The sequence below is a fragment of the Lipotes vexillifer genome, unplaced genomic scaffold (assembly GCF_000442215.2).
Source record: "Lipotes vexillifer unplaced genomic scaffold, Lipotes_vexillifer_v1.1 scaffold216, whole genome shotgun sequence".
Classification (NCBI taxonomy): domain Eukaryota; kingdom Metazoa; phylum Chordata; class Mammalia; order Artiodactyla; family Lipotidae; genus Lipotes; species Lipotes vexillifer.
In genome coordinates this window covers 2,905,220-2,916,721 of record NW_006779100.1, presented here as the reverse complement: position 1 = coordinate 2,916,721, position 11,502 = coordinate 2,905,220, and the positions used below count along the sequence as shown (strand labels likewise).

General features: G+C 44.2%; 1 protein-coding gene across 1 annotated transcript in view; it reads right to left on the bottom strand.

Annotated features, from left to right (window-relative positions):
• The window catches only part of SUPT6H (SPT6 homolog, histone chaperone and transcription elongation factor), a 23,062-nt gene extending 19,830 nt beyond the window's left edge, over positions 1–3,232 (bottom strand). Inside the window, exons 1-6 of the mRNA XM_007452422.1 lie at positions 3,118–3,232; positions 2,180–2,338; positions 2,006–2,082; positions 1,484–1,676; positions 1,163–1,247; positions 44–317 (exon numbers count right to left, since the gene is read on the bottom strand). Of these exons, the coding sequence (XP_007452484.1) occupies positions 44–317; positions 1,163–1,247; positions 1,484–1,676; positions 2,006–2,082; positions 2,180–2,338; positions 3,118–3,226 (897 nt within the window). The 5' untranslated portion in view covers positions 3,227–3,232. The remainder of the gene's footprint in view (positions 1–43; positions 318–1,162; positions 1,248–1,483; positions 1,677–2,005; positions 2,083–2,179; positions 2,339–3,117) is intronic.
• Between the last annotated feature and the right edge of the window lie 8,270 nt (positions 3,233–11,502).

Sequence of the window (11,502 nt, the reverse complement as noted above, 5' to 3'; positions counted from 1 at the left end):
AGTTGATGACAGTCCAGCAGGACAGACACTGGTGCTTCATTACCTGGAACCTCTCAGGCAGGTCAGTAGCTCGGATTTCATTGTCCTGATCCGTGAGGTGGCTGCTTTCCAGCTCACTGGGCTCATACATCTCAAAGATGCTCCTGCGGCTCACACGTTTCTTGGTGGTCTTCTTGGGGCGCACTCGGATCTCGCCCTCAGCCTCATCGTCCTCATACTCATACTCTTCCTCCAGTTCTTCATCATACTCATTATATTTCTCAAATTCGTCATAGTCAAAGTCCACACCAAAAATCTCCTGGGCTTCTTGCAGGGCCCTGTGGGTGAGAGCAAAAGGCAGTTGGCCCAGATTCCAGTGAGAGGAGACAAATGCAGCCCCTGCAGAGATCCTGTACCTACCCCAAGGGGCCTAAAAAGGTTAAGCGAAATGTAAACAAAAAAAGCATATTCACTGCAGAGGAAAGGCTTAGCTGGCGGATATTTCTGGGGAAACTTTTTTTTTTTTGCGGTACGCGGGCCTCTCTCCGTTGCGGCCTCTCCCGCTGTGGAGCACAGGCTCCGGACGTGCAGGCTCAGCGGCCATGGCCCACAGGCCCAGCTGCTCCGCGGCACGTGGGATCCTCCCGGACCGGGGTATGAACCCGCGTCCCCTGCATCGGCAGGCGGACTCTCAACCACTGCGCCACCAGGGAAGCCCGGGGGAACTATTATTTATTGAGATTAAAAAGCCCATCTTTGGCACGTGCCAGTGACAAGGATCAAACAGCAACAGGGCACATGGTTTCATATCACACTCAGTGGATCCATCTTCTGCTAAGACATTATAGTATTCCCTCAGAGCAAAAGCTTTCTTCTAACAAAATTATATTTAGAAGACTAATAAATAAACAAATGAACATGGAGCTGCAGGTGGAAGAGAGAGGCTGGATCCTTGCCTGTGTGTGCCTCCACCCTCATCCCACCACGGCCCTTGAATGCTGAGAAAGCTATCAGAGCTTCTAGAAACAGTTCGACATCGCTGCCTGGTAAAGGATATTACAGGCAGGGAAGCAAAATTCTGAGAGCTGACTGTTCCATTTTTAGCAGAGGCCTCTGACCTCCTCCTTCCTGCCCGGGTCCACTCAGATGCCCTTATCACCACCTCGCACCAGACCCCACTCACGCATCAGTGTATCCAGGAAGCTTTTTCCGCCACTTAGGTTTTTTCAGTGGTTGTCCATCGTCATCCACAATGAAGTCATCAATGTCTGGATAGGGAAGGGAAAGGTTAGTGCCCAGAGGCAGGGGATGAGCCAGGACTGAATGGCTTTAGTTCCTACTGTAGGAGTGGTCGGTGAGAAGAGGAGACAGGTTCCTGAAAAGGAACTTCTTTGTGTCAAATGCTGGGGGCCAGTAGCTGAACAATGGTCTCCCATTCTATTGTTCGGGGTAGGAAATCCCAACACCCCGCCCCAAACTGGCTTCCCTGCCTAATGCCACATACCTGACTCTTCATCCTCCTCCTCCTCCTCCTCTGGAGGAGCCATGGGGGCCTCCACGGCCTCCTGCCCTTCTTCCCCTTCCCCATCCTGAAAGATCTCCTCTGCAATCGCTTCTTTTTCATGTTCCTCCTTGCCATATTCCTCTTCGTCATCGTCCTCATCATCTGACATTTTTTTGACACGTCGGTATTTTTGCTAGGGATGGAAAACCTGCCTCGTCAGGGTCTGAGGGAACTGGCATAACGCTCCCTGCTCTCCAGTCTCACTCCTATTTTCCCACCCCAGCTATACTGACAAGGGAGATGGGAAAGAACACATCAAGTACGCCCCAAGGCCCACCCTTGAAGCTCTGACAAGCCTTCAACAGGCACCCAGAACTGGCTCTACAGCACAGTGATACTGAGCCACTTTCTCCCCGCTGACATTCCCCAAACTGTTCTGGATGTGCCTCCGCCCCCCAGAGTCACTGAATTTCAAGGGCTTCTTCCTTCACCCCCAAGGACAGAGACAAAAAAGGCACTTACTCCTCTTTTGACTTTAACACCCAAATTCTCCTCAATGAGATCAAAATCATCATCCTCCAAGCGGTCGTCAAAAGATGCTAGAGAAGACAGAGTGGTTGCCCGTGTGATGGGGAGGCCCCTTCTCCACTATGACTTCCACCCCATCCTCACCTGACCTAAGGAGAGGGTACTCACTGCGTTTTCTCTTCTTGTGGCCAACATCATCTTCTGAATCACCAGAGTCACTACCCTCATCCTCCTCCCCTTCATCTTCATCGTCATCGTCATTGATAAAGCCTTTCAGGTTTCCTTGTTCATCCTGATCATCCAGGTTCTCCTCCTCTTCCTCCTCATCTGGAAAACACGCATGTTTGAGGCATGCAGTTTGGGAAACAGGCTGGGGCCGGGGCAGGGCCACCTGCTTAACTGTTATTTCTCATCTGCTCTGAACCTAATGACCTGGATGCCATGTTAACTCTTCTGCCTCATCTAAAGATACAAAAAACATGACCACTGACTTAGAGCAGCTTCTGGAAAGGAATATCTCTTTTCCACATTCACCATCTGTATTTAGGCAAGATGAGCTTCCTTATTACTTTGGCTCGTCAAAATCATTACTAGAGGCTTTATAGCCACCAGTAACCTTTGTTTTCCTCTCAGTTTATAAACTCAGTAGCTATATTCCTTCTTTCATCCATAATGCTTTTCATGAAGCTTGCATTTTCCTTTCTGTCTCTAGAGCCATTTCATGGTTCCACTCTGCGGATGATCCTAATGGTTGGATTGGGACAGAGAACTTGGAGAGTGGGTACATAAATACCAATACTGCTAAGTCTCTAAAAGAGCGAAACATTACCTATGTATTTATTTATTGGTTTACTGTCTGTCCCCTCCCACTAATGTAAGCTCTACGATAGCTGAGGCTTTATGCTGTATTCCTATTTCTAGGTACAGTGCCTGGCATACAGCAGACAGATGTTCAGTAAATATTTTCTATGAATGACTGAAAATTCTCAAGCTGGTACCTCATGTGTGATAACTTCTGTGCTCAGCCTGAGCCTCTCATCAGCAAGAATCCAACTATCCAAAGCTTAGCAATACTGGGGAGAAGCTTGAGGCTGGGGCTTCCTCACCGTCATCCTCCTCTTCTACAAATTTCTTGGTGACCCGGGGCACCACCTCGCCTTCATCATTGTACTCTTCCTCTGACTCCTCAGCCTCGCTTTCCACAAAATCAGACATTGCTGCAGCTTCTCACGGCCTGCCTGAAGACGACTAGGGAAGGAAAGGAGTTGGGGATAAAAAATGAGACAGAGGACCTTTAAACATTTCCACAAAAAGCATTCAGCTACGTGCCACTGATCTGCCCAATCATTTCTACCTGGGAGGAGAGAGTAAGAATCAGATGGCTCCATCTCTTCCATTATCCATTCCTCTCACAATTGCCCCTCTCATGTGTACCTTAAAAAAAGCAAGTATACTGGACTGGTCTGTATATACCATCTTGCTTGTCCAAAGAGTTTTACTGCACTTACCATCTGGGGACAGAAATAGGCAGACGAAAAATTAGTGTAGAAATAATTATATAGGTAGGGATACAGTGTAGTGAGATTATATGACTCACTCATAAGTTTGAGAAACAATAATTAAATGCCAACTTAATGACAGGAACTTTCATATACACTATCAAAAGGAAAATACTTTTCGGCAGATTAAACAAAGTTTCATGAAGTTGAGCCCACTTGTGTGAGTGGTGGTTGGGAGCATTTGGGTAGAGAAGGGGCCTCTTCAGAAACATTAGAACCACAACTCTATTGTGACCATTTACCTCCCCAGCAAAACAAAAACCAAAAAACCAAAAATACAAAAAACACTTTGAAAGAGATGTCCATGGCCTACAAATTAAATGCAACATAGCTAAATACAAAAACTGCTGGGCCTAAGAGTAGAGATCAAATCCTGGCCCCACCATCTACTAGGTATATAAACTTAAGCATATTATTGAACGTGCCTGAATATCAATTTCTTCATCTGGAAAATGGTAACAGCACTACCTACCTTGCAGGGTAGTTAAGAATATTATATGACATAGGAGAAATAACCTAGTCTACTATTTCAAAAAATGCTGAGTTTAAATTTGAATCCTGGGCATAATTTTCCTCAGCATTCTGTAATTTTGTACCAACCAATCCCAACTTTGTCTTCTACTTTCCCGTCAGGTGCATCCAAAGTCTGGAAATGGCAGTGGAGAACCACAGAAATGGAGTTTCCTGAGCTTTAAAACACAGCACTGGGACTTCCCTGGTGGCACAGTGGTTAAGAATCTGCCTGCCAATGCAGGGGACACAGGTTCGAGCCCTAGTCCGGGAAGATCCCACATGCCGTGGAGCAACTAAGCCCGTGCGCCACAGCTACCGAGCCTGTGCTCTAGAGCCCGCGAGCCACAACTACTGAGCACATGTGCCACAACTACTGAAGCCTGCACGCCTAGAGCCTGTGCTCCGCAACAAGAGAAGCTACTGCAATGAGAAGCCCGCGCACCGCAACGAAGAGTAGCCCCCGCTCGCCACAATTAGAGAGAGCCCACATGCAGCAACGAAGACCCCACGCAGCCAAAAATATAAAAAACAAAACAAAACAAAACACAGCACTGATCACACAAATCATAGCATCAAGATTCCATTCTGGAATCCTGAAGCTGGCTGCTGATCAACTCAGCACCACTCCTCATGGATTACGGTCCACTGCATATGTCCATTTTCTCCACTTAGACTATAAGCTTCTGGAAGTCAAAGACGATATCCAATTGAAGGGCTAATAAAAACCATGAAAACATAAACGGCAATATAAGAGGCACTACATGGTACTTTATTCTGTACCAGATAAGCTGTTTCCCACTAGGTGCTCTATACAAAATAGAAACTGCTAAGTATCTGTTAAATAGATTACTTATTGTTTCATGTCTTCCCAGTTAAAGATGGCAGTGGAACTGGAGAGAGAGGAGGGTGGCTAATGGCTACCTCAAGTGGTCTAAGCTCTAGAAGGAGGCTTAAGTTCTGTGGCTCTAATTCTCCTGAAAATTACCCTTACTGATATCAACTGATACCATAACCAGTTAAGATTAACTGAGCTCAAGGAAATAAAACTGAAGGTACTAAGTTCTGGTGGAAAGGGAGGGTCAATGATATGGTCTTATGTTCAATTTTAGGCTGAGGTTTCAGATGTCATTCTTTTCAAACTGTACTGAATGCCTACCAAGTACAAACACTCTGCTAGGAGCTGGGGATTTGAAGAGAAACAGGACTGTATGTTCTCAAGGAGCTGATGTCTAGTAGAGGGCCAAATAAGGACCTTAAAATAATTTTATGTATTTTGACATATATGTAGAGCAGACACAGGAAGAGAAATGGAAAATGAACAAACCCACAAAACCCAACCAAAACTAATATAGGCCTTTCCTGGGTACTTTACGCAATTAAAAAAAATGTGCCCTGAGGAATATTTTTTGCACACCTACCAAGTTCCAGACACTTAATAAATAACCTATTAACCCCTACATTGTCCTAGGAGTTACAGTACACTTCTCTCTCCATTCAGCAAAGGAGGAAATAGACCCAGAGATTAAGTCACTTGTTCAAGGCGACACAACTGTCAACTGCAAGAGGTGAGATCTGAGTTAAGGTCTGTCTGACTCCACAGAAACAGCTGTTTCTATCACATCAGTAGTTCTCAAAGTGTGGACCAGGGATCACCCCCTCCTTTCTCTCATGAGTGTACAGTGGAGTTTTCCAGAGGTTATACAACAGACATGTAGTATCACAACAGACTGAATGCAGAAGCAGGTAGGAGAATCCAGCATTCCTCTATTAAGGCAGACATTAAAAGGATTTGCCAAAACAAAAAAACCCAAACCCAAAACCAAAACAACCCCCCCTCCAAAAACCCAAACCCCAAAACCAAAAAAAAACCCCAAAACCAAAAAAACCCCAAATCAAAAAAACCCCCAAACAACATCACTCTTCTTACTACGTTTTTTATTTTGAAGATTATACTTGTTTTTCATAAAATGTGTTATTTATGCTAAAATGTAGTGGGCTTACTTTTTTTCTCAGCTTTATTCATGTACAATTGACCCTTGAACAACATGGGTTTGAACTGCGTGGGTCCATTTATATGCGGAGTTTTTACCCAGTAAATATAGTAGTATCTGTATTTTCATTTTACAGATCTTTAAATTAAATGTGGGAAACCGTTTGTGTTTGATTAGAGATCAAAATATGTGGAATCAAAAGAATCAGGGTTTGAGGTTTTTTTGTTTTTTGTTTTTTTTTGCAGTACGCGGGGCTCTCACTGTTGTGGCCTCTCCCGTTGTGGAGCACAGGCTCCGGACGTGCAGGCTCAGCGGCCATGGCTCATGGGCCCAGCCGCTCCGCGGCATGTGGGATCTTCCCAGACCGGGGCACGAACCCGTGTCCCCTGCAGCGGCAGGCGGACTCTCAACAACTGCGCCACCAGGGAAGCCCAGGGTTTGAGTTTTGATTCTATCCAAATTGTTTCAGCTTCCTGCCCTTGGGTGAGTCATTCATCAATTCCTTTGTTTTTGAGGCAGAGATAGCCGTATGGGATTGTGAGGGGAAGAGAGGTGAGTCAGCACATCAACCCTGTGTTATCCAAGGGTCAACTGTAATTGGCATATAACATTGTGTAAGGTTAAGGTCTATAATGTGTTGACTTGATATACTTGTATATTGCAAACACGCTTATTATTATGCTAAAATGAATTAACATTCATCTATTTATTTAGTCACTATTAATTTAGTTTAGAAATTAATTTTATTTTCTAATCTGGTTAACATCTATATGTATAATTCTCAAACATCAATAGATATAACTCACATTAACAAAATGTCTTTGGAATCTTAAATTTATCTTTAAGATATAAAAGGGTCCTGAGATCAAAAAGTTTGAGAACCACTATACTACACCATTGTATAGGTCCCACAGGGTGGTGATACAGGAAGCCTTGGGTTAGACTGATGCCCTTTCCCCACCAAGATCTGTATCCTTAAGGTCATTCAGCCCGTGTACAGCCAAAAGTGAATATCTAAAACTTCTGCCGATTAAATGTGGTGCTCTAATTTTAATACTGCTCTCTTTCAGCCCTGAACTAAGTCATTAAAAATAGATTTGGGTACAGCAGCCCCCACAGATAGCTTGCTTTAATTAGGCTATCAGACCCACAAATTCAGTCTTGTAAGGCCTCAACATCTTCACACTAAATGCCAGCTCCTCCAGACCAGATGCCCTACAGCCTACTTAGCAGAGAGAAACAGACAGCCTACCTGATGAAAGCACAGCTTTATTCTGTTCTGCGGGCAGCTGGTGCTCTGTGCTGCACGCAGCTTTCCTCCCATTCCCTAGGTTAGCAATGAAGTACATGCTGTGCTATAGCTGGGGAATGCCTCCGATCTAACTCATTGCCAAGACTTCTAGTTAAAATAGATTGTGCCAGAAGCAATCCTGATTTGCTGCAACTTGGGGGAGCTAGATGTGCAGAGGTTGCTGCAGCAGCACTGCAGGCTGAGGTTGGCAAACAGCAACTATTCCAGAACAAAAACACTATTTATTAGTATGTGATTATCATTAATATATGATATCTGAGTCTGATGTTATTTGGATTTTGTATTTAGGACTTATGCTCTTGAATTTTCCCCATATTCAGATTGTAAGTTAAATTTGCTACTGAAATAGATCCAGAAGGGGAGTGGGGCGGTGAAAAGAGAAGGTTTCTCCAGGCGGAAGCACAGCTGCAGTACAAGATGTGGCTCAAAGGGACAGGCTGGCGGTTACCATGACATTCTCTGGAAGAGGAATGGAGCTGGGATCAGACTGCCACAGGGGAGGCCCTCCACAGTCCCTTCCTTTGAACAAGATGATGCAGGAGGCAATTAAAAGGAGACCAGAGCAAAAAGAGATGTCTGTTAATTCCCTCCACTGGCAGCTTCAATTAACGTTTACAGTTTTGTATTTTTAGGGTAAAGCTCTGTGCTGGGACTTGGGTATATAAAAATAAGTAAAACATGCTTTTGACCCTAGTGTTCATATTCATCTCACAAAAAACTTGTAAATAAAGTTATGACAGGGGCTTCCCTGGTGGTGCAGTGGTTAAGAATCCGCCTGCCAATGCAGGGGACACAGGTTCAAGCCCTGGTCCGGGAAGATCCCACGTGCCGTGGAGCAACTAAGCCCGTGCGCCACAACTACTGAAGCCCGAACATGAGCAAAGGCTTAGAGGTCTGACAGGGCCTAGTGATCTGGAGAACAGCCCTAGAAGTCTGGTGTGGAGTTTAAACTATAAGACATTCTGTATTTGATGAGCAAGAGCCTAGGACTACTCCAAAGGTGTTCACAAATGACTACCCAACTTGGAATACAAAAACCTAAGAGTTTAATAAACAAAAGTATTCAGAGTCCACTCAAGACAAGTTCTTTTAAATTTGGGATTCAGAACTCTGTTATGAAAAATCCTAATCACATCAAGTCAAGATGTTAGAATACAGAAAATGTTAATTATATCTATAACCATTTTAACATGCACACCGTATTTATAAGAAATAACAGTCTTAGAATCTTTTCAAGAATCCTCTCAACGCCTGGGCATAAAAAGCACTATTGTTAATGGTTAACATAATAAGTAATTTAAAAATATTAGTTTTTTCGGGGCTTCCCTGGTAGCACAGTGGTTGAGAATCTGCCTGCCAATGCAGGGGACACAGGTTCGAGCCCTGGTCTGGGAGGATCCCACATGCCGAGGAGCAACTAGCCCCGTGAGCCACAATTACTGAGCCTGTGTGTCTGGAGCCTGTGCTCTGCAATGAGAGGCTGCGATAGTGAGAGGTCGGTGCACCGCGATGAAGAATGGCCCCCTGCTTGCCGCAACTAGAGAAAGCCCTCACACAGAAATGAAGAGCCAACACAGCCATAAATAAATAAATAAATTAATTAATTAATTTTTTTTTAAAAAGGCAAAATTCCAAAAAAAAAAAAAATCTTCTCCAGAGAAAAAATTTCTAAAAAAAAAAAAAAAATTAGTTTTTTCTTTTCTTTCCATGTTTCATTGGGGGACAAGGAAAGGGCAAACGAGGTGCAGGAACAACTAAAATATGTAACCAGATTCAGTATCCCTGCAACAGTTACTGAGCCTTGTGCAACACACACTGGGGGAGCAGACAGTTCCTGCTCTAGCACAGAGGGGCTGATCTGCCATTGTAGTACAAAAACAGACATAAACAGTATGTAAATGAATGGGAGTGGCCTAATTTCTTAGTTTAGTAACCCCTGATCTAGAAGTACAGAAGGTCTTTAAAGAATTGATGGCATGGGCTTCCCTGATGCAGTGGTTAAGAATCCACCTGCCAATGCAGGGGACACGGGTTCAAGCCCTGGTCCAGGAAGATCCCACATACCATGGAGCAATTAAGCCTGTGCGCCACAACTACTGAGCCTGCGCTCTAGAGCCCCCGAGCCACAGCTACTGAGCCCGTGCGCGCCTAGAGCCCATGCTCTGCAACACGAGGAGCCAACACTATGAGCCAACACAATGAGAAGGCTGCGCTTGCCGCAACTAGGGAAAAGCCCGCGCACAGCAACAAAGTCCCAACGCAGCCAAAAATAAAATAAATTATTAAATAAATGTTAAAGAAAAAAAAATTGATGGCAAAGGTACCATGGGAGCCTGTAATAGAGGATTCTAACCTGGTTTTGAGAAAGTGACTTTAAATAAAGACCTTAAATAGTGAGGCAGAATTAACTAAGTGGAGGAGCTGGCTTCTTTGGAGATGGTTCGAGAAGTGGTGTTGTTGGAGAAAAGTGCTCCCAGCGCAAGGCCCAGAATATGCTGTAGCAGGAACAGTGATGGTCAAGTTTGACTGGAGAGAGGGTTCATGATGAGTTAGAGATGAGGCCACAAGGATCTTGATAGGACAACTTAAGGATTTTGGATTCTATCTGAAAGGTGCTGGGAAGCCCCTACAGGGTTTTAAACCAAGAACTGACTTAGTAATTTACTTGTTAATTAAATAAATATTTATTTAATGAGTGCCTACTACACGCCAGGCACATACAAGACAAACTCCCTGCCCCTAGGATACCTGTATTCTGTAGTTTGCTAGGAGACAAACCACAAACAAATAAAATAAAGCTTGCTGTAAGTGCTAGGAAGGAAGTAAACACCCTCACCTTTGAGAGGGTTAGTTTAGGCCAAGAGGTCAAGAATGGGCAGGCTGTGGTATGCAGAGCCAGGGGAGGAGGTTCCTGGCTGAAAAGGTGGGCAAGAACTTGGCATATGGTAGGCAACGTCCTATGGCCAGTGTGACCAAAGAATGGTGAAGGCAGCAGAATGCGAGAGGGAGAAGGGGCCTGCTCAAGTCAGGCTGCGAAGGCCACGGAAAGCCACTGGAAAAGGAAATGACATGATCTGACCTGACCTGATCCTGCTAATGTGGAAAATGGACTAGGAGGGGTTCTGGGTGGAAGCAGAGAAAACTGAAGATACTATTGTGGTAGCTTGGGCAAAAGATGCTGGTGGCTTGGAACAGGGTAGCAGCAGTGGAGATGGAGAATAGAAGAGAGATTTGAAATATATTTTGGAGGTAGAAATGACAGGACTTAATGAAAGACTTGGTGGGGGGTGGTGAGGGGGGTGTGGATAGTAAAAAAGAATCCAAGATGATTTTCAGAGGTCTGGCTTTGGTAAGCATGTGGATGAGAGTACCACTTAGTAATGTAGGGAAGACCAGGTTTGGGATGATGGGAAAACCCAAAATTTTCTTTTTCTTATGTCAGGTTTGGGATGTCTAAGAGACATCCAAATGGAGCTGGTTAAATAGGCATTTTGTGTGATTCTTAAACACAGAGGAGAGAAGGCTGGGCTAGAGACTTAAACTCGGGAGTTGCCAACTTTCAGATGGTTATTAAAGCCACAGGACTGGGTCATCTGAAGGAAGCATGCCGAAAACCCAGGATTAAACTCTGAAGGAAATTCAACTGTAAGATGTGACTGCACCACTTTCCAATGTGATTAATCCCAGGATGAGATTTAAATCTCTTCGGGAGTAGCAATACCATGCTAATCTGATCTAGTAGCCGCCCAAACCAACTAAATAAGCTTTCAGATGTTTCAGACTTGTACTGGTTGGAGGAACACAAGTCATGCAAAAGGGCTCTAAATTCACAGTTGATGGGGGAGGAATCACACTTTTGTAATCAATATATAAGACTTAAAAATCAGTAACTTTCATATAAACAGTTAAACTAAAAAAGATCGAACAAAGCTTTTTTTGTCCCAAGAAATCAAATTCAAAATTCTTTACACTCTCCATGTTCATTAATAACAGCAGTGTAACTTAATACTCCCTTGCTACTTCTGATATTACAGTGAAGCATTTTAAGAGAGCTGAGGCCTCCTCTAACAGAAAAATAAGTATCAGTACTTGTAACAAACACGGGAAATGAACCGC